The 27702-nt window shown below is 42.5% G+C and overlaps 1 protein-coding gene across 1 annotated transcript; it reads right to left on the reverse strand.

Annotated features, from left to right (window-relative positions):
• Positions 1 to 3427: 3427 nt before the first annotated feature.
• Positions 3428 to 9432, reverse strand: LOC142837851 (disks large homolog 5-like). Its single transcript, XM_075953217.1, has 6 exons — positions 9327 to 9432; positions 8118 to 8277; positions 6776 to 6925; positions 5934 to 6117; positions 4641 to 4756; positions 3428 to 3539 (listed from the first exon to the last, which is right to left on the reverse strand). Exons 1-6 carry the CDS (start codon positions 9430 to 9432, stop codon positions 3428 to 3430), a joined length of 828 nt encoding a protein of 275 aa, XP_075809332.1.
• Between the last annotated feature and the right edge of the window lie 18270 nt (positions 9433 to 27702).

Below are 27702 nucleotides of genomic sequence, written 5' to 3' on the forward strand. Positions count from 1 at the left end.
GATTCTTAGTGTGTATTTGTGCGTGTGTGCATGTATGCACACAAATCATAGAAATGGAGCATTGGTTGGTAAAGGTAGACATACAGGTGGTTCAAAGTCACCACACCTGGGTGCTGGGAATTGAACTCAGATCTTCTGCAAAAGGAGTCCATGCTCTTAACTGCTGAGGCAGTCCTGGCCATGGCCTTCCATTTCATGGGTGCTGCAGATCAAACTCAGGTCTTCATGTTTGCACAACAACCGCACTGCAGACTGAGCTGTCTCTCTCAGTCCTTGTGCCCTCGCCCTGGCTTCTTATTCTGCTCTTGGATCAGATCCAGAGGGGGTGGTTGCTGGAATTTTCTTTGGACTGACAACCAGCTCCCAAATAAAGACATAGAGATTTGTTATTTATTTTGAATGCTCAGCCTCCTGTGCTCTCTCATCAACCCCCCTTCCCCTCAGTGCTCTCCCACCAACCTCCACTTCCCCAGCTGCTCTCCCATCATTGTCATTTATTTTAGTACTCCTAACTGCCTAATCACCATCACCTCCTCTTCCTCAGACTTGGACTCATGCTTACTACTACCAGCTCTGATCTTGAGTGACTCTTAACTCCATCAGTGTCAAGACTAAATCCTCAATAGCTAAGCAAGCTCCAGCTTAAGCCCTGAAACTTGTAATACCACTGACTCAAAAGTCATAGCCTAAGGGCTGGAGAGATAGCTCAGTCGGGAAAGTACAAGGGTGAGGTTGATCATCCAAATCCATGTTTAAAATGTCATGTGTGGTGGTGCACATGTTAAAGAAAAAGGCAGACATGTGGTACCTGTTGGCTACCAAGCCTAGGCTATTTGGTGAAATTCAAACCAGTAACCGATGGTGTGTGTGTGTGTGTGTATGTGTGTGTGGTATCAGGGGAAGACCGGTTGACCCACAACCTCCATGTGTATGTGAACATGTACACAGTTACACTGCACTAAAGTAAGCAGAAAGGCTGAAGGAGCCACGAGAGTGGCAACTAGGCAGCTTGGGCAAGAGTTTCAGTTTTCCCTACATCACCTCTGCACTTTTCTGCCTCTCCTATACTCCCATGGGCTAACCTTCTGTAGGCTACAAAATAGGTTCTCTTATGGAGATTCCCAGTTGGTTTAGGCCAATGGAAATGGTGGTGAATTTGAGGTAGGACACAAATCAGGATTTTTAACCTCTTCAACTACTTCCTGTGTTGCACCAGGTAAATGGTGGCTCCCAAAAACATGCAGCTTCTTCCTGGAAGTTTCTTCCACAGCCATGACCACAGCTCCAGCTCTACTCTTGAAATTTCCGCCAACCACAAGGGCCTTCTTCAGCATCCAGATCAGTCTTGGTAGTGCCTGAGCGCTGCAGTGTTTCTGTTGTTGTCATTAGCTGTGAAAGTCTGGGGCGCCAGGTGTCAAAGGGGTGCCTCCTAGACTATCCCCCTGCCTGAAGACACTGGCCTGCCTCCAGAAATGGCTGTGAAGTGGTGAGGATCATTGCTCAGGTGGTAGGACACTTTTCTATTATGCACAAACGCTGGATTAGATCCCCCCACTGCATGTACCAGGTAAAGTCCCAGCACTCAGGAGGTAGAGGTGGGAGCCTTAACCATGCAGTTCAGTGGTTTTCAGCCTTCCCGGGGATGTGACCATTGATATACTTCCTCAGCTGTGCTGCCCCATCCTGAACTATTTTATTGTTACATCATAACTGAAATTTTGCTACTATAATAAATTGTAGTGTAAATAGATGTAATTTTAAGGGACTTATGTGTGAACCTAGGTAGAGAACCCCAGAAATAGTAACTTAAAGGTCAATGTGGAACAACATGAGAACCAGTCTAAAACCCAAACCAAATGAAAGATGTTCCCTCCTTTACCCAAAGACAGAGACATCTCCCTCAGGTACCCTCAGGCCTCTGACACATGACAAACGGGGTGATTTTCTCTAGTGATTTCAGGCTTCATACTCTGAAACACAGACACTTCCCGCACCAGAGGGTGTGTTTAAGACACAGACACTTCTGCTCCTCAGAGACCACAGAATAGTAGAACAAGTGTCCTCTGTAGGGTAGGCTTAAGAGCATGAAATGGAAGCCAGACTGGTCAAGGCTTTCCATAGGACCTCAATGTTGTTTCTGTCACAGATACCCTGAAGTGAGCTCAGAGGTTGCATCACATCTAACCTCTGCTTGGTGTCACCAGGGAGTCACTGGGGAACCATGGGGACATATTCCAGCCTGCCATTTTCCACTGCATGGTGAATGCTCCCCAAGCAATCTAAAGGGAAGAGAGCAGAGATGCCCAAACCATAGCTCTCCAGGGACAACTGTCCCAGGACATGGGGGGCAGATGCCAGACAAGTCTCCATTCAGGATCTTATTATCTGTTACTGCTTCCTTTGTTTTTCCTGGCATACAACACTGAAGGGTGAAGCTACCTGGGGCCTCCAGGAGAACAAGAACCATGCACACAGGATGCCACCTGATCTCCTTCACCATCAGTGCTGAGATCAGGAGCTTCACTAAGGCAGCTGTGGCCCAACTGCATATAAGCAAGGAGTTGACATCCACTGGGCATTGACCCATGGCTTCCACCTGTACCTGGAAATTTGGGGCTTATAGCAGTGTGACGCCACACTTGATGAAAGAAGCTGGGATTAAGTGTGAAAAGTTGGAAATTAATTTTTTATTAACAAACAATATATTTGAAACAATAGTGAATATAAACAATGGATAAACTTTGAAAATTATGGAACTAATAACAAGAATAAATAACATCAAAATAGCGAAACCAAAACCAAATGAACCATAAACAAAAATTTAAGACAAAACTCAAACAAAATAAAACTAATAATATGAGCATTTATCACTAAATATTGATAGAACCTACTACACCTATTACAGGCAAGTGCTTGCCTTGGAGAAACGCTAGGAAGATAGTCACAATTTTAATGGCTTTTTCAAGATTCCTGGATCCATTCCACATAGAAGCTTATATGTCATGTTATCCCAAGGCGGAGTCCACTTGCTGGTAAATGTAGGATTCTGAGTAATCTTTGTCTCAGGATTTCTGTATCTCAAGTATATTTTTGATGCGTTCTTCTCTTCTCGAGAACTGAGTCAGCGGACACATGGATCAGATTAGGTGTGATCACCTGGAGATCAGCTGGAATTTCCCTCACCGCTGAGTTCCCAGCTACAGGGGGTGTCTTTTGTCTGTAGGTCTTGATCCTAATGTGAAGAACATGAGTAGAAGGTGTTTGTGGGTTACTTTGGTTTCCTCAGGTCTCTCAAGTGGTATGATCAAAAAAAGAAAAAAAAATAATCTAGGCCCAGAAGCAGCCATACTGGGTCACGGGCTAGGCAAAATCAGAACCTACAACACAAGGGAAACCAAAATTGAAGAAGAATATGTGTCCTTAGAATTCAGTATTGCTGGGGATGGGACTCAGCACCTAGTTCTTCCTGGAGATCCTTCTGCGGGTGGCTCTCGTCCTGGGCAGTGGCCTGTTTCAGATGAGTCTGCGGAGATTTAGACCTGGAAGAGAAGAGCAATTTAAAAAAAACAGACTGCAACGTTAGCTGAAGATGCTTCATCAATTCACCTCAGCTCTGCTAGACAGTGAATTTAATCTTGTGACTGATGTCATTATTGATACTCACAAGGAATAAGATCTCAGAGTAGATGGGCCTAAAACTTTGCTCAGTATTAATCTGAAGTCATAATTTCAAATAAACACTATTAGTGTCCCTTCTACTAGACAGAAAAGGGTGTTCTCCTATAATTCAGGGATATCATTTTGTAAACAGCAACATCATATTGACACTATACTCAACAGCACGTGAGAAATGCGTGAGTTGTACATGAGCTATTCATAATTTTATAGATAGCCTTAAACTGTCTGCAGCTGAGGTCCCTGCACAAGGGCGTGAGGCTAGCTCAGTCCTCATGCCCAGAAGGAACCTTGAACATGAACAACATGCAGATAGAGCCTGTCATACTAGAGCAGCATTTCCTGAGTTGTGTGCCTGAAAACCTTGTCCCTGTCAGGGCTCTGGGACCAAATACAAACTGGTGCTTTCCTAGGGACTAGAGCTGGGAATCTGCATCCTGGCTTTGGGAGTCGGTTACAGAACACACCCGAGAAGGTTCTGATTTTCCCTACAGCTGAGTCATCTGCCTGGGTTCATCCAGGGAAGTCCTTAACCAATTCTATCCAGAGAGCACTTTGAACAGGAAGTTGGCAAATGTTACACAGAGCAGTGTTAAAGATGGAAATCTCTGATCTTCATTGGAATTTTCAAAATAAAAACGCGAATTTTACCACACCCCTTGATGCACACCTATAAACCCAATATCTTGGAAGGCCATAACAGGCAGCTATCTGTGAGTTCAGATAAAGCCTTGGGAGAACTCAGTTTTCAGAAGGGAGGTATAGAGACTATATTCTACAGACACACTGAATATCAAACACAATATATGCTGGACAGAATTTCTTGTTATTTGACCAGCTCAGTTCTCTGAAGTCTTCTTTTCCCTGCACTAGCTGGGAGACTCTGAGATGGACAGAATTGATATTGTCCCCAAGTCCATGGGCCACCCTTGGCTCTACCTCCTCTCCCCAGTCTGGGCTCCTACCTCATCTGAGAGACCTGAAAGTGTTGCTGCAGCTTTTGGACCAAGTGCTTTTCCTGCATGACCATTTCCCTCTGCTTCTGCAGGAACTGGAAGCTTTCTTCCAATCTCTTGAGCTCCTGATTAAGAGAAAATTGTGTTCTTTGTTGAGGGTTATAGACAGTCATACATATCTAAGCACAGAGAGAGGATCCCAATAACTTGCTGGTCAGCTAGACAGGTTAACAAAAGCATCTAGAGAAGTAAGAAACCCCAGTTTGTGGTACAGACTGACTGGAACACAGTGGTCTGCGCTAGAAAATGCACATGTTTAATGTACCCCAACACCCATATCCTTATACTACACACACACACACACATGCAAACACCCTTGTGTGCATTCACACTCAAAACCCACAAGGAGTGCATGTTAAAGGAAGAGAAATATGGCGAAAGAGACATCACAGAAAGAAACGTCATGGTCAATGAACATTTGAGTTTAAAATAACCACACCAGTTCTTTCAGAAAAGTCTCACAACTCAGGCATAATTCCTTGGAGACTAAAATTATTGTGGGAAAAGTATTTGCTTAGACAGACTACATTGAGCTGCTTAGAGAAATCCTTCCGCTATAGGACCAAATCTCCCACCTTCCACCACCAGCTTGTCAAAAGCCCCGAGACAGTCATCCAGTCATCCATAAGTTATATCTGCTGGATGGGAGAAATGTTCAGCACCAGGACTAGAAATCAGGGCTGACAAGATGCTACTCAGGATTCTGTCACTGTGAACCCAGAATCCAGAGAAAGCAAAGAGAACATTGGGATGGAGACAGAAAAGAGAAGCCCACAGGCCACACAAATCCATGAGTATGAGAAGCACTCTTTTGGCACTGGCACAGGGATCTCCACCTTGTAAACTGCTTCCCACCTGTAACCTAGCATGAACCCTGCCAATCAAAGAGCCTTAGGACCCAGAACCCACTTACACTAAACTTTGTTTCTAGAAAGCTACCAATCATAAATACATGTACGTGTGTGATATATTATGAACCATCTTCTTTACTAAATTGCAGCTTCAAGGAGAGCAGAAAGGAAGAAGGCTTGGCCATATTTCAATTCTCCATAAGACAAAAGCTTCCAAGAAGTCCTTGTGCATGGACACTGAAGGGAATGTCTGGAATATATGAGGTCCGTGGCTGGAAGGGTGTATGCGTGAGTAAGCTGATGGGTTAATCACTGGTGGTTGGATGGGTAGAGAGGCAGTCAAATGGGCAAAAAGTACCAGAGCTTAGCCTGACTTGTTGCCGGCCCCTACCTGTTGTTGCTGGATTTTGAGGTAACTGATCTCTTCGTCTTGGTCATTATGGATCAATTTCAAATCCTCCAGGTGGTACTTCAGCACGGTCCAATCATTCTGCAGTTTCCTTTGCTCCTGCCTCAGCTCGTCCATCTTCTTCTTTAGCTGAGTCCTTTCCATCAGTAGTCGGCTGTGCAGATCCCTGCAGACAAACTCTGCATAGTAAGGCGATGAAGGCCTCCTCCTGCTACCCCTGATTTCCGGGAACCGGCACCCCAAAAGAACTCATGTTTCCTGAAATACATAGCTAAGCGTCTGATATAGTCATGACACCTACACTCTGGAACCCAAATGAGAGAACACATAATGCTAGAAATTTTCAAACTCTAATGAAAACCCCAACACGTTAAAGGATCCATGTCCCTTCTTCAGTAGAAGGAGTAGTTCCCTAGCTGGCCTAACTGTCTATGGTAATGGGGAAACATCAGCATGTAGTGGGCAAACACCCCCAAAGGGAAGACAAGTTACCCCAGGTGAGCATATTCTATCAACAGATTCAACAGCCCCAGACCTGTAAAGAATGGGCCTGAGCTCCAGAAGTTCAATGCTGCCCGACATTCCCCTGAGAGTGTAAATACCTTTTGTATCTACAGGCTCTTGATGCCCTAGGACAAGGTGGCAGGGGCTAACAGTCTCTTTCACAGTTAGCAAAACTGAGTCCAAAAGACACAAGTTCAAGAGCTGTTTGCTAAGAAGCAAAAAGTCTAGAACCTGAGTTGTGGACACTCCTTCCACAGAAAAAGGAATTCAGAGATGAACATTTTAACAGTTTTGTGAACCATGTCGAGAAGGATACTTACCGATAGAAGACTGTTTCCTTCCTCAGCTCCTTGAAATTCTCTAAGGTCTCGGTGTTCTCTTTCTCGAAATTGTTTAGCTCCATCATAATTTGTTTGTGATCCAACTTTACCTTCTCATACATAGCATTTGACTTTTGGTTCTTGTAGGGACTAGAAAACGGGAGAAAAGAACCCATGAACATAGACTTCAATGATCACAGGAACTCAAGTCATATCCTGATCAACCCTATGCCAGTGGATGCAAGATTTTCTTTCCTATGTACTGGGACATCCTGGTAGTCTTATACTTGTTACTCTGTCCCCCAGGAAAGCAGAAGTTCCGTGTGAGATGGGGAGTGCCCTGACTGCATGACCTCACTGAATAGGACTAGAAAGTCAGTCTAGTTCTCTATGCTACCAGGAGTCTCGGTCACATGGCTCCATATACCAGACATTGCAATGACATCTCTCCTGTTTCAGAACACTGATTCTGGGTCCTGGTTGACAATCACTGAATAGTTAGAGCACATCATTCTGGTTTGGAGTCTTAAGAGAAGGGGAGTGATATAAACTCCCCTAGGGATTCCTAGGTGTCACCAAGGTGAGCATGTTGGACACAAGCAGTCCTGCTTTAAGTGGGGCTCCCAGGGCTCAGCACTGGCATCTTCTGGACAGTGGGAGAAGGATATCATGAGTAACCACCACAGATCACTGGCTCCCAGAGTTTAGGAAGTCACAAACCTCCAAATGTGTGTGTGCACACATGTTTACATGAGAGAGTGAGTGAGAGAGAGAGAGAGAGAGAGAGAGAGAGAAATGGAGAGCTATAGAAATGCATAGAGTGAGAGCATCACCCATTGGATGCTAAAGATATGCACAGAGCTCTATTTTATAAGAGTACAATAGACAAAACTAGAGAGACGCTGTGATGAGCCCCAGCACTTCCAGTTAGACACTGAGATGTCCCAAGTCAAACCAGACCCCTCCAGCTGCTACCAGAGGCTTCCAGCACACAACCACATGCCGGGAAAGTAGAGACTCACCACAAAATAAGAGAAAGCAGTAGTATCTAATGCAAGTCACCTTTGCAAGTCATCCCATATCCAAATACATGCTAGGAAGTACACAATACTGGCCTAAATCCCTGAGTTGTATGACAAGGACCACACGCCCTGCTTTTCATTTGGAGAGAGCAGAAAGTTAGAGGCCACATCTCATTCCCCCACACATTTCATATCTGTCTCTACCCTGAGAAGACTTTAGGAATGAGGTTTGGAAAAGCCTCCTAGAAACCAAGACCTTCAAAGACAGAAGGTGAGGTTGACATTGCCTACAGCCCCATGAAGTCTCAAACAATGGATACCTATTTTCCTTGGTGCCTTCAGTGAGGATCATCAGCTGGTCTTTCAGATCATTTCTTTCCCTGGTCATCAGTTGCAGCTCTGTGGTCAGCCTCTCCTCTTCCTTCTTTATCTCCTTCTTGTTTAGGAGCACTGGGTGGGATGCTGGCTCTTTAGAGGATTCTATGTGTAGGTAGAAAACAGGTGAAATTGAAAAGCAAAAAGGCAGAGGAGATTGAAGAGTCCCAAACAGAAAATTATATCTGGAACTCAGGGACAACCAAAATATATTAGGCCAGGTTGACATGTCCCTTTGTGCATCTGAAATCTCCCATCACTCTAGAGATGTGGCTTTGTAAGCAGCCAGGGTTTTCCTCTGCCTCTCTATAATTCTTCAGGAAACTACAGAGAACACCCCTTTAGGAATATTCACAGAAGAATAGAATGCAGCATGGTCCAGAGCCCTGAAGCCTGCTTTGATTTAGAAGCCAGGACAAAAATGGCAGAGGGCACAGGTACTTAGGTGTTATGAGGAGGCCAGGTCTCATTACTGGTTACTCATGGCCCATGACTGTGGATTGGAAAGTCAGGCAGGGCTCCATCATGGTCAAGAGACACACCCAGTCCCCCATTGACAGCCCAGATCATTGAAGTTGACACTCAGGAGCCATTCTCTGCCCTGGTCCCACAGCTCTGATAGAAGTTTGGTCACCCTGTGATCTAACTGCCATCCTCAACTGCTGATTCAGAACCCTAAGGGAGTCACTGTCAGGGAAAGGAGGTCAGAGGAATTCTCCTGAGCGACTGCTGAACACTCTGAGGTTTAAAGGTCTCGGCCAGGAGCACATTTGTCTCCATGGGAACAGTGTTAGACAGCCAGTGAACCTAAAGGCAACTACTACAGGTGTAGTGTAGTGATGTCTGACCAAAGATGGGGACACATTAGTTTCTCCCTGCCTCCTGCTGGTCTCTTTCTACTCCAACATTACACCCCAAACCACAGTAAAGGTAAGAACTAAGTGGTGGTGCCAGGACAACAGCCTTGGCCTTCTCAGTCTCTGGCCTAGGAGATGGACAAACTAATATCTGGGAATCCTTGACTTTCAGGAAGTATGATAATCAAGGATGTCCATTTTCTCCTCTGAAGCTCCAGTTACTCCTCCCCATTACTGGAAATTCCACCTCAAGTGCACCTCCTTCAGCAATCTGACCTTCTCCTACCCATGACTCACTTGGCCTTTTCCAGAAGTGAATGGCAGCTTCCTTCTGCTTCTCTCTGGTCTCTGGACCTTCTCCATTCTGTCTCCCAAATACACGACGCCTCAGTCTTGAGAACATGACTGGTGCTCTACCCTCTAGGGACTGAGGAATGTCCTAATGGCAGTTGGTGTTGCTACAACAAGGTGACATCACGGGATTCCTAGAGATCTCCAGGATACAATGGAATGTCCAGAGATGGGACCACTGATGTCATGGCTAACAGCATTTGCTACCCCACTAACTAGCTTTCCTGAACTGACCATAAACTTGGCTTATTTTTCCAGGAGCCTTTCTGGCAACACAGACGAAGCCACTCAGCTCCTCCCCTTCCAAAGCCGGTGTCCCCTTCACTTGGGTGGAAGACCCATAACCCTTCCCATGTTTAGAACTAAGCTAATATTTCAAAAGTTTGCTGAGGTATGTCTCATTCCTCCTTAAAACCCTCTTTTCATCAATATGAGGAATTAAATAATCCCAAGAAACTACTTTAAGATTAACATAAATTAGGCATGGTCACCTTCTTCAATTCAGAGTTAGAAAGCATATTAAGGAAGAACCTACAGGCTGGTTACAGTGTGAGCCTTGAGAGAAGGGTGCAGTCATGGAAGCCACATGCTTAACTTTTGGAAATTGCCCCTGGATTACTAAGCACATAGAGAAAGAACCCACCAGGGTGTTGGCAAAAGTGTGATGATCAATTGGCAGAAGAATCTAACATAGTGGGTCCACCAGGAGAAAAAGCCCACAGGCTGAGTGTTGTGCTCTCCACTCTGCTCCAAAGAGAAAAATGCAGAACAGTTGCAGGTCTTGGAGAGTTACAGTGAAATTCTGGATAGCAGGAAAATACACTGAACAGATCTAGACATAACTCAGTTGGCAGAGTGGCTGACTAGCATGTAGCAAGTCATGGGTTCTATAACCGCTGCTGTCCTCACTGGCCTCGATGGCCTCACTTGTAATTTTAGTACCTGTGAAGTAGAAGCAAGATGACCTTAGCTCAAGTTGAACCTGTAAAGCCAGTGTGAGCTCAGCATGGGAGACATGAGACCCTGTCTCAACAAATAAAACACTAATCTACCCTACCTGAAAGGCCTCACCTAACAATCCTTTCTTTCTGTAATGGTATTTTAGATGGACTTTATGTAACCCATAGTCTCTATTTCACCACCCAACTATAGCATCCTGAGTGCTGGACTCACTGATCCCCTGGAAGTCAGCTCCTTTGCAGTCTTCCTGAGTTTTAGTCAGAGAGGTAAGAGCAAGCTTCTCACTGTACCCAGATAGGAAATTGAGGCCTCAATAGATTCATGCCTTCTAAAGTGTAAACACATGGCATGGCCCAGAGATGTTGTTATATCCTGGTCTGGGGCTAAGTCCCGGGTGGTTCCTGGTTGAGTTCTGCCCTACCTGCCCCATGGTATAGCTCATAGCTGTGGCTGTGTGGTGGCCCAGGTACACCCCAAGTCTTCCTGTGTCCAGGATGCACTTATTACCTCTCATACCCTTCCCCACAACACATCCATTTCTTCTATTGTGAATTTCCTAAGCCGTCCATCAATTATTGAAGAACAAGTTTTGTGGCAAAAAGGACAGCCCAAAAATTCAATAAACAGATTTGAATGTCCCAGGGCTCATGGACATCACTGATGTATCTGCTCACCTTAGACAGGCCTTGTAATTGAGGAAGAGCACACCAGGAACAGGCCAATGATGTTGGAAAAATACACTAAAGTCTAAAGGAGAGGCACATTCATCTTCCCATCTTTCTCCCTTGACTCATTTTCCCCATCTCCTTGTTATATTCCTTCTCCTTAATTATGTTTGTGATTTGTCCCCTGGCTATTTTTGTTTTTGAAAGACAGGTTATCAGGTAGTCCAGGCTGACTTCCAATTTGCAACTAAGGATAACCTTGAGCTACTGTTCCTCCTGCCTCCACATCCTTAGTGCTGGCATTCTGGGTGTGTACCACTATACCCAATTTACACGGTGCTGGAACCCAAACCCAGAACCTCATCACACTAGGCAAGGACTGTACCAACTAAGGCACATCTTTAGACACTCACTGGTCAAGCACTAGTGTCTAGGAACATGTCATCCATGACATTCCTTTCTGTTGTGATTTCAGAGTGAACTTATTTATTTGCAATATTGTAAATGCATGTAAAATACTATGTAACATTTTAGAACGAGCTATTATGGTTTATATCTCTTAAGCCACTTATGAGCTAAAGGCTTTGTCTGCTGGAGGTCCCTCTGTGTGCTGTGATTACCATTAACGAATAGAGAAATTGTCTTGGCAGAGTGATAGGGCAGAACTTGGGTAGGCAGGGAAGACAGAAGTGAATGCTGGGAAGAAGAAGGCAGAGTCAGCGAGACGCCATGGAGTCATCAGAGTCAGACTTGCCAAACATTTGCCAGTAAGCCACTGCCGTGTGGTGATATACAGATTAACAGAAATAGGTTAAATTAAGATGTACGAGTTTGACAATAAGAAGATAGAGCTAATGGGCCAAGCAGTCTTTTACTTAATAGAGTTTCTTGTGGTTATTTTTGTGCTAAGCTAGCCGGTGTCCAACATTATTAACAAGTAGGCACTTCTCCTACAGAGAAGTACTGGAAACTTCGGAAGGTGTGGCATAACTAGAGGAAGTATATCTTTGAGGGAATGTGTTTGGTGGCTGGGTCTTGGACCCTTGGAAACTTCTTCTTCTTCTTCTTCTTCTTCTTCTTCTTCTTCTTCTTCTTCTTCTTCTTCTTCTTCTTCTTCTTCTTCTTCTTCTTCTTCCTCTTCTTCTCTCTCTCTCCTCTCTCTCTCTCTCTCTCTCTCTCTCTCTCTCTCTCTCTCCCTCTCTCTCTCTCTCTCCCTCTCTCCCTCCCCTCTTTTGCTTCCTGTCTTCGGTGAACAGATCACATCCATTTCACTGTGATAAAATTCCTTCTTACAAGATGAGGGACATGGGCCCATCTTGTCAAGGAGAGCAATCCCCAAAGCTATAAGTTGAAATTAATCCTGTCTCTTTAAGTGTTTTTCTTGGGGAATCCTGCGACCGTAATAAGATGTCAAACCAACTAACATGACTGTAGTGAAAATTCATCAAAGGCTTCATTTTGAATGCCCAACAATAAACTCCATAGGACAAGAAAGTATGTTGGGAGTCCTCCTGCATTTCAGGACACTGGAGGATTATAGAGACTAAACTGATTTTCCATTTATCAAGCTATGACAGGGCACATGTCTGCTTTGTTTTGTTTCTTAGTTTTTTGCTCCTAGTCAAATGAATACATTTGAAAGCCTAGTGACCCATGGAGAATATGTCATTGTTCTCTTTAGTCTGGGCAGAGTGCTGGGATTCCTCAATCTACAATGCTGAGTGAACCATCTGACCAGCTCTGTCTCCAAAGGAATATACCTATATATGATAAAGGAAATATACAGCAAGCCAATTGCCAACATCAAAGTAAATGGAAAGAAAATCCCAGCAATCCCACTAAAATCAGAAATAAGACAAAGTTGTCCACTTCCTCCATATCTATTCAGTATAGTTATTGAGATCCTAGCTACAGCAATAAGACAGCAAAAGGAGATAAAGGGAAAACAATTCAGAAAAGAAAAGTTAAACTCTCACTGTGTGCTGATGATATAATAGTTTACATAAACGACCCCAAAAATTCTACCAAGGAACTTCTCCAACTCACAAACATTTTCAGTAATGTATCAGAATACAAGATTAACTGAAATCAGTAGCCCTCCTTGTACACAGATAATAAATGGGCTGAGAAAGAGATCAGAGAAACATCACTCTTTACAATAGCTACAAATAGCATAAAATATCTTGGAGTAACTCTAACCAAACAAGTGGAAGACTTGTATGACAAGAACTTTAAATCTTTGAAGAAAGAAATTGAGGAAGATACCAGAAAGTGGAAAGATCTCCCATGCTCTTGGGTAGCTAGAATTAACATAGTAAAATGGCCATCTTACCCAAAGCAATCTACAGATTCCATGCATTGCCCATCAAAATCCCACCAAAATCCTTCACAGACCTTGAATAATGGTACTCAACTTCATAAGGAAAAGCAAAAAACTCAGGATTTCCAAAACAATTCTGTACAATAAAAAACTTCTGGAGGCATCACAATCCCATATAGTAGAGACTAAAAATTCTACTATTGAGCTTCAGTATTGAAAACAGCCTGGTATTGGCATAAAAACAGACAGGAGGTCCAATGGAACTGAATCAAAGCCCTGGATGTTAAACCATTCACCTTCAAAAACCTGATTTTTTTTACAAAGAAGCAAAAAATTAATCAAATGGAATAAAGAAATTATATTTAAGAAATGATACTGACATAACTGGATATCAACATGTAGAAGAATAAAATTGATCCATATCTACCACTATGCACAAAACTCAAATCAAATTGGATCAAATACCTCAATATAAAACCAGTCACACTGGACATCGTAGAAGAGAAATTGTGAAGTATCCTTGAACGCCTGGCACAGGAGACCACTTCCTATAAATGACCTTACTGGCATAGACATTGGGAGAAACAATTAGTAAATGAGAACTCCTGAAAATAAAAAGTTTAGTAAAGCAAAGGACACATTCAACAAGACAAAAGGACAGCCTACAGACTGGGAAAAGATCTTCACCAACTCCACATCAGACAGAGGTCTGATCTCCAAAATATACAAAGAACTCAAGAAATTGGTCATCAAAAGAACAAATAATCCAATTTAAAAAATGGGGTACAGACCTAAAGAGAGAACTCTCATCAGAGGAAATTAAAATGTTGAAAGACAAGGAAATGCTCAACATCCTTAGTCATCAGATAAATGCAAATCAAAACAACTCTGACATTCTATCTAAGACCTGTGAGAATGGCCAAGATCAAAAATACTGATGACAGCTTATGCTGGAGAGATTGTGGGGTAAAGGGAACACTCCTGCATTGCTGGTGGGAGTGCAAGCTAGTACAGCCCCTTTGGATGTCGGTGTGTGTTTTCTTAGAAAATTAGAAAAGAACGTTCTTGAAGATGCAGTAATACCCCTTTTGGGTATATATCCAGATGATGCTCAATCGCACCAAAAGGACATGTCCTTGTGTATGTTCATAGCAGCATTGTTTGTCATAGCCAGAACCTGGAAACAACTTAAATGCCCCTCGACCGAAGAATAGATAAGGAAAATGTGATACATTTACAAAATGGAGTACTGCATAGCAGAGAAAAGTAACAACATCTTGAAATTTGCAGGCTAACGGATTGATCAGGAAACATCATTTTAATAAGGTAACCCAGACTCAGCAACACAAACATAATATGTACTCACTCATAAAGCATTTTTAAATGTAAAGCAAAGAAAACCAGCCTAAGAATCCCAATCCCAGATAATCTAGACCCTAAGGGAGACACATATATATCTAATCTACATGACTGAGGTAGGAGGAGCACGGGCCCCTTGTTCCATTCTACTGCCTGGCTAGCTTATAGCTGAAATAACCACACAGAAATAAATTGAATTACTGTCTGGCCCATTATATCTAGCCTCTTTTTGGCTACTCTCACATCTGATCTAACATATTTCTTTTAATGTGTGTTTACCACGAGGTTGTGGCTTAATAGGAAAGATTCAGCGTGTCTGACTTTGGTGACTCCTTTTCGGCTCCAGAGCTAGCAGAAATAGTACCTCCACCATTTTGAAATTGGAGAGAGGTGGAGCCAGCATCTAGAGCAGCTGCAACCAAGCTGCTTAACATTTTAAATGCTCTTCAAGACGGTAGAGAATCTTCAATTACTCCCAGTGGTATACTCAAAAAAGAGGTAGGGATCTGAACAGAGAATTTTTGAGAAAGAAACAACTAAAAATATATCTCAAAAAAGTGTTATATATCACTTATACTCATGAAATTTCAATTTAAAACTGCTTGAGAATTCTTTTCCCACCAGCCAGTATGATAAAGAGCAAAAGAAACAATTGACAACACATGCTGATAAGGATGGGGAACTTTCATTCACTGTCAGTGGGATAGTAAGTGATGAAGCCACTATAGAAATCATGTGAAAATATTCAAACATAGAGAAATATATTTACCATATGACACAGCAAATGCCATTTACAAAATATTCATCACAGCAGGGTATGGTGGCACGTGCCTTTAATAAAACATATAGGAGGCATAGGAAGGTAAATCTCTGAATTTGAGCCAGTCTGGTCTACACAGATAGTAGAGTTAGTTTCAGGAATGACCGATCTTACCAAGGAAAGGTTGTCTCATATATATTGCCAAATACCTATTTTTCTAATGGTAAATATCAGTAACCTTTGCAAGACGATCTTGGAAATCCATATGCATATTTCCTTCCACATGGTAAAAAGGACTGAAATTAGTAGTTAAAGAATGTTCTTTATTTCACTTTTTTAAATTTCATTTTATATTCCAACCAATCCTCTGCCCCATTGTTGCCTCCCCTCAGCCCACTCCCTGGCACCTCCCAAAGTATAAGGTTTCCCATGGGGAATCAATAAAACCTGGCATATTAAGCTGAAGCAGGGCCAAGCTCATTCCTCCTCTCATCTTAAGGCTGAGCATGGCATTCCACCATAGGGAATGGGCTCCAATAAGCAAGTTCATGCATCAGGGATAGATTCTGGTCCCTCTGCCAAGAGCTCCTGAGATAGGCCAAGCAATACAATTTTCTCCCACATGCAGAAGGCCTAGTTCAGTTACACGGAGACTTCACAGCTGCAGGTCTAGAGTTCACAAGTTTTCACAACCTTGGTTCAGCTCTCTCTGTAGACTTCCTTCTCGCCTCTCTTGCCTATACTATAAACCCTTCTGTCTCTCTTTGACTGGATTCCCGGAGCTCGGTCTGGTGCTTGGTGGTGGATCTCTGCATCTGGTTCTATCAATTACTGTATGAAGGCTCTATGATGGTAGTTAGGAGAGTCACCAATCTGACTACAGTGGAATCTACTTCACTCACCCTCTCCACTATTGCTAGGAGTCTTAACTTTGGTCATCCTTGTGGATTCCTGGGTATTTCCCTAGGACAAGTTTTCTCTCTTCAATTCAAAGAAAAATGGTCTATTTATTTCTTTCTCTAAGAAGAAATTTTATTTTGGGCAGAGAAGAAAAGGATAAGTCTCTTCTGGGGGATCAAGTTCAATTAGAAAACTGTCAGTTTTGAAGTGTTGGATTTTATTTTCCTGTTTTGATGCATGTAATATATATTGGATGATAATGTGTGTGTATGCGCCTCTATTTTTGTGTATGTGCAGAGTGGATGCTCATGCACATACTATGTACCAATATGTATTTGGATATGTTTGATGACAAAATATTGATAAATCAGATTAACTATAAAATTTAACCAACAGAGATAACTTCATTAAAAAACTGTTTTGTAGCACAACACAATCATATTTACAGTGGATTAAACATAACATAAATTGCTAGCTTCTGAATAGTTGGAAGAAGTTTTCTCTTGAAAAATCAAAATGAGGAACATGTTCAGTTTGAGATATAAAATTAATAACAGAAATAATCCAGAGTAAGTAAAACAATGTCCACAAATTAAGGAAATTTAACTTTTGTAAACAATCTTATGATATTTTTTATTCTATATTATGATGATGATTAACTTTGGAAAATTATGCAATGTGATATTTACACCCACTAAGAACTATGGGGTTACTCAGTCCAGCTTCCAAATTTATTACTGTAAGCAGATTGTAATTGAATGGCTACATCATACTTATGTAATAAAAATGTTATATCTAAAAAAAAGACAGGAGAAAATTAAAGACAAGGCAATAGGACAGATTCAGACATAAAAGACCTCTTAATTGGTCATACTGTTAGAAAAAGTCGTAGGCTTGGGAGAGAGAAGAAAAAGACTATAGAAAGTCATAAAATAAAGTTAATGCTTTAATAAAAGGGTAAAGTCTTTAAAGAGACAGAGTACAGATAGTCATAGATTAAAAAAAGAAAAATAAGCTTTGTAAAAATGGAAAATTCACAGAGTCTGGTTTTTATATATTATTGTGTTTTCTTTAATTTTTTTTTTTTTACTGTAAAGGAGCTAAGTACAGAGGCACATCTCATTGTGTGGGCTGCTAAGATAAACCAGGATGTATATTATAAAGGCATCCTGACTTCAGAATTTGAGTCTAAGGATATGATGCTTTGGAATAGAGGTTCTTCTTTTGTTTTTACAGAAGATGCGACCCTGGGGATTGCTTCTAGACCAGTATGGTATGAAAGACCACACCCTTCTGAAAGCTTGCTATGAACATCCTCAAAAACTTACTTTGCTCAACTGCCGACTGAGATAAACCTAGCATACAAGATATACTTTGAAAGACTTGATTAACAGCACCCCCATATCCACAAATCAGTTTGGAGGAAAAAAATTACAGCCATATTCCCAAATATTGTTTATAAATGTTCTTTTACTTTTAATGGGGGATATGATATAGATATGAATAATTTGCACTGGTGTAAATCTTGATTTATTGATACAAGTCTAAGGTCAATTTTATTATATGTATATCTATATTTCTGCTCTTGATTAAGGTATTGTGATTATGTAGTTCATTTAAAAATATGTATAATTAGGAAAAATAGGTTGTTAATGGATAATCATCAATAATAGTCAAGCTTATAGTAATGTTAGTTAGATTTTCTAGATATAGAGAGATATTTCAGGTAGATAGGCATTCTTCATGTCTTTTAAAGACTACAGAATATGGCATTTAAAATGTTTTAATAACTTAGGACTTTTCATGACAATGAGACACGTCTACTCCTGGCAGCACCAATCTACTTCAAGAGGAAGATAGGCATTGAAGAGGTTCATTATACAGTTGGTTATCCATTTGGGCAAGAAACTACTCTTGCCTAGACTGGTACATAAACTGGACACAAAGAACCCACAGAGAGAGGACTGCTGAACTTTCCTAAAGGTAAGATGATCCTTCAGCGTTTTTGATAAATGAAAGAGTCTGCAAGACATTCTGCAGGACACAGAAGAAAGTGAATGAACTGTCTTTGAAATTTCCTGCTTAATAGAAAACTCTGCTGGATACTATGGGCCTGAGGGCCAAAGATGGATGCCCCAACAGTACAGAAAAACTTTGGGTGACTGTCCAGACAGCGAGATGACTCTGTCATTTCTAGAGTTTTGGAAGTTGCTTATTTCTCATTTACTTAGGCAATATTATATCCTTCTGTAGTCTTTGATGGAGTTGAAGAATCAATAGCTATAGTTATAATTTTCCTTTGTTGTGATAAAAGACAAAATATATATAAATATTGTATCTGTTATACTTGCTTGATAACTGTTTTGTTATATGTAATTTTACTATGTTAAAGTGAAAGGCTTTCACTTTGTTTAAACAGGAAAAGGGAAATGGTGTATGTGGTCCTTCTATATTTGAGTTGCTTTCATTGGTTGAATAAAGGAACTTCCTTGGCCTTTTGATAGGGCAGCATTTTAGGTAGGAGGGAAGACAGAACTGAATGATGGGGAGAAGAGCAGAGTAAGACAGACGCCATGGATCTCCTTTTCAAGATGGACGCTGGTTAGACTCATGCTGGTAAGACACAGTCAAGTGGCGATGCACAATAACGGATATGGGTTAAACTAATATGTGAGAGTTGGCCAATAACATTCTAGATAATGGGTCAGTCAGTAATTAAATTAGTACAATTTCTTCGTGGTTATTTCAGGGGTTCAGCTAGCCTGGTGGCTGGACACAGCCTGATCCTTCATACTACACACAAAAAGTACAAAAAGACAAGATCTCCTGAGTAAATTGGGAACATGTGGAACTTGGGAGAGGGGTAAAAGAGAGGGGAGAAGCAGGGGCAGGAGAAGAGAAAAATGTAGAGGTCAATGAAAATCAATAAAATTTAAAAAGAGGCTTGTACACAAGGTGTTGTACCTGGAAGGTGGTCTCTGCTTATCAGGAGCACCTGGGGAACTCAGGCTGTCCAGTGGAAAGAAATACAGTTTACTCACCCCTGGAGACGCTAAGGCAGCTGTTAGAACCATTGGACACCACCTCCACTTGCATGGGGACTCTCTTGCAGTCCATTTTCACAATTCATTCCTTGTCCCCAGCCACAAAGGAGAGATGAGTGCTCTCTAGGAAGAGTTCTTATCTCAGACTTGATGTGGTAAGCAGAAGATGGCCACCCTAATTCAAATGCCACCAGGCTTCCCATGTTTCCTTCCAACCACTGTGATAACCTGACAGCTTGTACTAGAGCTGGTGGTAGATGTCTCCTGGGCAGGACACACAGGTAAGCATTAGGGTCTATATTCCAGGGAGTGAAGAAGCATCTCGTGTCTACAGAGTCTGGAGCTCTCATTCGCTGTGAGTCCAGTGATATTGCCTGGCTCAGCCTCTGCTGAGGGCCTGCTGGGGTCATTATCCCAGGAAACTGGGCCATGGTGTCATTTCTAGCAGGTCTGGCTACTCTGTGTGTTCAGGGCCTCAACTAAGTTTATTTGTTCCCAGGTTCTGAATGAGGATTGGGATAAAGGAAGGTTGGATAGGGGAGCACGGAAGCACAATTCTTAGTTAAGGGAGCTACTTTAGGGTGGGCAAGAGACGTGACCCTAGAGGGGCTCCCAGGTGCCCAAGCTGAGGTCCCCAGTTAGTTCCTTGGGCAGCTGAGGATAGGGAACCTGAAATGACCCTATCCTAGAGCAATACTGACGAATATCTTGCATATCATCCTAGAACCTTCATCTGGTGATGGATGGAGATAGAGACAGAGACCCACACTGGAGCACTGGACTGAGCTCCCAAGGTCCCAATGAGGAGCAGAAGGAGGGAGAACATGAGCAAAGAAGTCAGGACCACGAGTGGTGCACCCACCCACTGAGACAGTGGAGCTGATCTACTGGGAGCTCACCAAGACCAGCTGAACTGTTACCGAAAAAGCATGGGATAAAACTGGACTCTCTGAACATGGCGAACAATGAGGGCTGATGAGACGCCAAGGACAATGGCACGGGGTTTTGATCCTACTTAATGTGCTGGCTTGGTGGGAGCCTAGCCAGTTTGGATGTTCACCTTCCTAGATATGGACGGAGGGGGGAGGACCTAGGACTTACCACAGGGCAGGGAACCCTGACTGCTCTTTGGACTGGAGAGGGAGGGGGAGAGGAGTGGGGAGAAGGGGATAGGGGTGGGAGGAGGGGGAGAAGATTGGGAGGAGGGGGAGGAGGGGGAGGGAAATGGGAGGATGGGAGGAGGTGGAAATTTGTTTTTTTTTCTTTATTATTCTCCTTTTATCAATAAAAAAAATAAAAGAAAAAAAAAGAAGCCAAACTGTTTTCAATTAATTAATTAATTAAAATAAAGAAAACAATCTTTTTTCATTTTACATTCCTGTCCTAGTTCACTCTCCCTCTTCTCCTCCTCTTCTTTTTACCTAACCACCACACCTGCCCCCCATCTAATCTTCAGAGATCCTAAGACACGTTGCTTTGGGAGAGGTCTAAGGTCCTTCCTTCTATATGTAGGCTGAGCAAGGTATCCATCCAAAGAGAATAGGTTCCAAAAAAGCCAGTACAAGCAGTGGGGTTAAACCCTGGTGTCATTGCCAGTTGCCCTGCAGTGTGACCCAGCCATACAACTGTCACATTCAGAGGGACTAGTTTGGACCTATGCTGGTTGCTTCCCTGCCTGGCCGGAGTTGGTGAACTCCCATTAGCTCAGGTAGACTGTTTTAGTGGGTGTCCCCATTATGGTTTGACTTCTTGCACACATTCTCACTCCTCCCACTCTTCAGTTGGAATTTGGAAGCTCAATCCAGTGCTGCGGTGCAGGTCTCTTGCTCTGTTTCCATCAGCTGCTTGATGAGGATTCTATGGTGATATTTAAGATATTCATCAGTCTGACTACAGGGCAAGGCAAGTTTGGGCACCCTCTCCTCTCTTGCTTATGGTCTTACCTGGGGTCATTCTGGAGGATTTTTTGGAATTTCTCTAGTTCCAGGTTTCTTTCTAGCCCCATAATGGCTCCCTCAACCAAAATATCTCCTTCTTTGCTCTCCATCTCTGTCCCTGCTCCATCTCAACTATCTCGTTCAGTCAAGTTCTCCTTCCCCTCCCCTTGTCCTCATCTTCCCCTTCTGTCCTCCCTACACTCCCTACCTCCATGCTCCCAATTTTGTAAGGTTACCTTGTCTGTTTAATAAGGTGAAAATCTTAAACAGACTTTAACAAAAGAGTTATGTGACTGTGAATGTGAAAGTCTCAATTTTATTGCTGTTAATATATATTTTACATGAATTTTTACATAAATTTTATAAAGCAACATATACATATGTTTATATTATAATAGTGTAAATATAAAATGAGACTTTCACATTCACATATTTTTTATTAAAGGCTGTTTACTATTTCCCCTATATATATTATATATATACACACATACACATATTCTAAATATATACTATATATAAGAGTATACATGAGATTATATGTATATATATGGTCTTAGACTTTAAATCAGTAGAAAAATACAGCAGCATCTTTAGCAGGAAAAATGAACCAGTCACAAAGAAAGAGAGGATTTCCTTAGCATTAAATTCACCTGCAATCCCAATCCTAGCATGTGACAAAGGAAGACTTGTACACTTAGCAGAGGATATTAAAGGACTACCATTAAATAATAATAACACCATAAGGAACATCTTCAGCCAGCTAAGAAGATTTAGAGTAACACATCCCACCAAGAGGAAGCTAAACACCCTGAAGCAGGCAGAAGACAAATTAACAAGCTCACACTAAAATTACAACAAGAATTAATGTCATGCAAGACATGTTCTTGAACATTAGCTCATGACCAGTGAGTGCCTTAGTCTGTACAGTCCTTGCCTAGTATTCACGACGTTCTGGGTTTGGTTCCCAGCACCATGTAAGTTGGGTGTGATAGTACACACTGGGAATCCCAGCACTAAGGAGGTGGAAGCAGGAAGAGCAGTAGCTCAAGGTTATCCTTAGCTGCAAATTGGAGGTCAGCCTGGACTACCGAGGACCTGTCTTTAAAAACCCAAAATTTCCAGGTGACAAATCACAAACACAGTTAAGGAGAAGGCCTTAGGGGAAGGCATAACAAGCTCAGATGGGGAAAATGAGCCAAGGAACGAAGAAGGGAGGATGAGTGTGTCTCTCCTTTAGACTTTCGTGTACTTTTCCAACATCATTGTCCTGTTCCTGGTGTGACCTTACACAGTAACAACTCCCTCCTAGGGTGAGCAGCTGCACCATTGATATCCATGAGCCCTGGGACATTGACATCTGTATCTTCTTAGAATTTTGTGGGCTCTCCTTTGCCACAAACTTGTTCTTCAATAATAGATGGACAGCTTAGAAAATTCTCAATAGAAGAAATAGATGTGTGGTGGGGAAGGGTATAAAAGATAATAAGAGCCTCATGGGGCACAGGAAGAAATGGGGTGTGCCTGAGCTGCCACACAGGAACAGCTCTGGGCTATACCGTGTGGCAGGTGGGGCAGGATTCAAAAGGAAACCACCCAGGGACTCGAGCTCCAGGCCAAATTGCAACTGATCTGTACCATGTCATGTACTGAACCCTCCAGAAGGCATGGTTCTATTGAGGCCTCAATCAATTTTCTATCTGGGTAGATTGAGAAGCCTGCTCTTACTTCTTTGACTAAAACTGCATTAAAGGAAGCAGCAAAGCTACAAGGAGCCAAGGCAATGGGGACTCTGCAGCGTGGGCTTGAGTTTCAGTTTTCACTACATCACCTCTGTGCTTCTCTGCCTCTCCTATACTCCCATAGGCTGACCTCCTGTAGGCTGTACAATAGGTTCTCTTATGCAAAGATTCACAGTTGGTTTTATCTTGTAAGGATTGCAGGCTGCTTATTTGTCCCAGCTGCTGGGCTAGCTTAGTCACAAAATAACCACACAGAAATTGTATTAATTAAAACACGGCTTGGCCATTAGCTCTAACTTCTCATTGGCTAATTCTTACATATTAGTTTAACCCATCTCCATTAATCTGTGTATCGCCACGTGGCTGTGGTTTACCAGAGATTCTAACCAGCGTCCGTCTCAGGCGTAGGATCCATGGCTTCTCTCTGACTCTGCTTTCTTACTCCCAGCATTCAGTTCTGTCTACTCTGATGCCCTATCAAAAGTCCAAAGCAGTTTCTTTATTCATTAACCAATGAAAGCAACACACAAACAGAAGGAACTCCTAAACCAGTTTAGGCCAATAGAAACTGTGGTGAGTTTGAGGTAGGACACAGATCAGGATACTTAACCTCTTTAACTCCCTCCTATGTGCCTCCAGGTGGGCGATGGCTCCCAAAAGGCTGCAGCTTCTTTCTGGAAGATTTTTCCACAGCCATGACCACAGTGCCAGCTCTATTCTTGAAATTTCCACCAACCACAAGGGCCTTCTTCAGCATCCAGATCAGTCTTGGTAGTGCCTGAGCGCTGCAGTGTTTCTGTTGTTTTCATTACCTGGGGAAGTCTGGCTTTCCCAGGTGTCACAGGTGTGCCTCCTAGACTATCCCCCTGCCTGCAGACCCTGCCCTACCTCCAGAAATGGCTGTGAAGTGGTGAGGACCATTGCTCATGTGGTAGGGCACTTTTCTCTTATACACAAAAGGCTGGGTTAGATCCCCCACACTGCATGTACCAGGTAAAGTCCCAGCACTCAAGAGGTTGAGGCAGGAGCCTCCACCATGCAGTTCAGTGGTTTTCAGCCTTTCCTGTGATGTGACCTTTGTTATACTTCCTCACGCTGTGCTGCACCTGTCTGGAATTATTCCATTGCTACTTTATAACTGAAATTTCACTAATATAATGAATTATACTATAAATATCTGTGTTTTTAATCCGCTTGGGTATGAACCAGGTAGAGAATCCCAGAAATAGTAACTTCAAGGACAATGGGAAATAACATGAGAACCAGTCTGAAACCCAAAATCAGACCAAAGATGTTCCCTCCTCTACCCAAAGACAGAGATCTTTTCCATCGGGTAACCTCAGGCCCTCTGACACAAGATTAGCGGGGTGATTTTCTCTAGTGCCCTTAGGCTTCAATGCTCTGAGATTCAGACACCTCCCACACCATTGGTTCTGTCCAAGACCCAGATTCTTCTGCTCCTCAGTGACCACAGAATGGCAGGACATTTGTCGTCTGTAGGGTTGCCTTAAGAGAATGACATGGGGGAAAGATTGGTCAAGGTTTTCCATAAGGCCTAAATGTTATTTCTGTCACTGGTTGCATCACTCCTGACTTCTGCTTGGTGTCCCCAGGGAGTCACTGGGGAACCATGGGGACATATTACAGCCTGCCATTTTCCACTGCATGGTGAACATTCCCGACAATCTAGAGGGAAGAGAGCAGAGATGCCCAACCCTAGGTTCTCCAGGGACACCTGCCCCAGAATTTGGGGGGCAGATGCCAGACAAGTCTCCATTCGGGATCTTATTATCTGTTACTGTTTCCTTTGCTTTTCTCTGCATACAACACTGAAGGGTGAAGCTACCTGTGGCCTCCAGGAGAACAAGCACCATGCACACAGGATGCCACCTGATCTCCTTCACCATCAGTGCTGCCATGAGGAGCTTCACTAAGGCAGCTGTGGCCCAACTGCCAATGGGGAAGGAGTTGACATCCACTGGGCATTGACCCATTGCTTCCACCTGTACCCGGAAATTTGGGGCTTAAAGCAGTGTGACACCACACTTGATTAAAGAAGCTGGGATTAACTGTGAAAAGTTGGAAATTGCTTTTTTATTAATAATATATTTTAAACAATAGTGAACATAAACAATGGATAAACTTGGAAAATTATGGTACTAATAACAAGAATAAATAACATCAAAGTAGAAAAACCAAAACCAAATGAACCATAAACAAAATTCTAAAACAAAAAACAAACAAAAATAAAGCCAATTAGCATTTATCACTGCATATTGATAGCACCTACTACACCCACTACAGGCAAGTGCTTGCCTTAGAGACATGCTAGTGAGGTAGTCACAATTTTAATGGCATTTTCAAGATTCCTGGGTCCGTTCCACATAGGAGCTTCTATGTCATGTTACCCCAAGGCAGAGTCCACTTGCTGGTATATGTAGTCTTCTGAGTAATTGTTTTTTTAGGATTTCTGTATCTCAAGTATATTTTTTATGCGTTCTTCTCTTCTTGAGAACTGAGTCACAGTCAAATGAATCACATTAGGTGTGATCACCTGGAGGTAAGCTGGAATTTCCCTCACTGGTGTGTTCAAACCTAAAGGCGGTGTCTTTTTTATCTTGATGCTAATGTGAAGAACATGTGTAGAAGGTGTTTGTGGCTTACTTTGGCTTCCTCAGGTCTCTCAAGTGGTATGATCAAAAATAATAATAATAATAATAATCTAGGCCTAGAAGTAGCCATGCTGGGTCACTGGCTAGGCAAAATCAGAACCTATGACACAAGGGTAACCAAATTTGAAGAAGAATATGTGTCCTTAGAATTCAGTATTGCTGTGGATGGGACTCAGCACCTAGTTCTTCCTGGAGATCCTTCTGCTGGTGGCTCTCGTCCTGGGCAGTGGCCTGTTTCAGATGAGTCTGCGGAGATTTAGACCTGGAAGAGAAAAGCAGTTTAAAAAAACAGACCTGCCACGTTAGCTGAAGATGCTTCCTCAAGCCACCTCAGCTCTGCTGGACAGTAAATTTAATCTTGTGACTAATATCTTTGTTGTTACTCACAAGGAATAAGATCCCAGAGTAGACAGGCCAAAAACTTTGCTCAGTATTAAACTGAAGTCATAATTTCAAATAAACACTATTCATGTCCATTCTACTAGACAGAAAAGGGTATTCTCCGATAATTCAGGGATATCATTTTGTAAACAGCAACATCATATTGACACTATAGTCAACAGCACATGAGAAATGCATGAGTTGTACATGAGCTATTCATCATTTTATAGATAGCCTTAAACTGCCTGCGTCTTACGTCCCTGCAAAGGGCGTGAGGCAAGCTCAATCCTCATGCCCAGAAGGAACCTTGTACATGAATAACATGCAGATAGAGCCTGTCGTGCTAGAGCAGCATTTCCTGAGATGTGTGCCTGAGAATGTTGTCCCTGTCGGGGCTCTGGGACCAAATAGAAACTGGTGCTTTCCTAGGGACTAGAGCTGGGAATCTGCATCCTGGCTTTGGGAGTCGGTTACAGAACACACCCGAGAAGGTTCTGATCTTCCCTACAGCCGAGTATCTGCCTGGGTTCATCCTGAAAAGTCCTTAACCAATTCTATCCAGAGAGCACAGGAAATGGGCAAATGTTATAGAGAGCAGTGTCAAAGATGGAAATCTCTTATATACATGGGACTTTTCGAAAGAAAAACGATAATTCTACCATGCCCTCTGGTGTACACCTTTAAACCCAATATCTTGGAAGCCTGAGACAGGCAGATCTCTGTGAGTTCAAGGAAAGCCTTGGGAGAACTCAGTGTTCAGAAGGGAGAAATAGAGACTAAATTCTATAGACACACTGAGTATCAAATATAATATATACTGGAGATAATTTCTTGTTGACTTGACAAGCTCAATTCTCTGAGGTCTTCTATTGCCTGCTCTAGCTTGTAGCCTAGAGATGGACAGAATTGATATTAATCCCAAGTCCATGGGCCCCCCTTGGCTCTACCTCCTCTCCCAGTCTGGCTCCTACCTCATCTGAGAGACCTGAAAGTGATGCTGCAGCTTTTGGACCAAGTGCTTTTCCTGCATGACCATTTCCCTCTGCTTCTGCAGGAATTGGAAGCTTTCTTCCAATCTCTTAAGCTCCTGTTGATGAGAAAATTGTGTTCTTTCATGGGGGTTATAGACAGTCATACATATCTAAGCACAAGGTAATGATCCCAAAAACTTGTTGGTCAGCTAGGTTTGCTAAACAAAAGCATCTGGGGAAGCAAGAACCCCAGGTTTCTGGTACAGACTGATAGCACACAGTGGTCTCCACTTGAAAATTCACATGTTTGATGCACCCCAACATCCACATCCTTACACTACTACAGACACATGCGGGCACACATACACACACATGAAAAAAACACATGCGTGCACTCACACTCAAACCCACAAGGAGTGAGTGTTAAAGAGAAATATGGAAAAAGGTAGGTCACAGAAAAAAAAATCATGGTCAATGAACAGTTGAGTTTAGAATAACCACACCAGTTCTTTCAGAAAAGTATCACAACTCAGCCATAATTCCTTGGGGACTAAAATTATTGTGAGAAAAGTGAATTTCTTAGACTATATTGATGTGGTTACAGAAATTCTTTT

The sequence above is a fragment of the Microtus pennsylvanicus genome, chromosome 18 (assembly GCF_037038515.1).
Source record: "Microtus pennsylvanicus isolate mMicPen1 chromosome 18, mMicPen1.hap1, whole genome shotgun sequence".
NCBI classification, from domain to species: Eukaryota; Metazoa; Chordata; class Mammalia; order Rodentia; family Cricetidae; genus Microtus; species Microtus pennsylvanicus.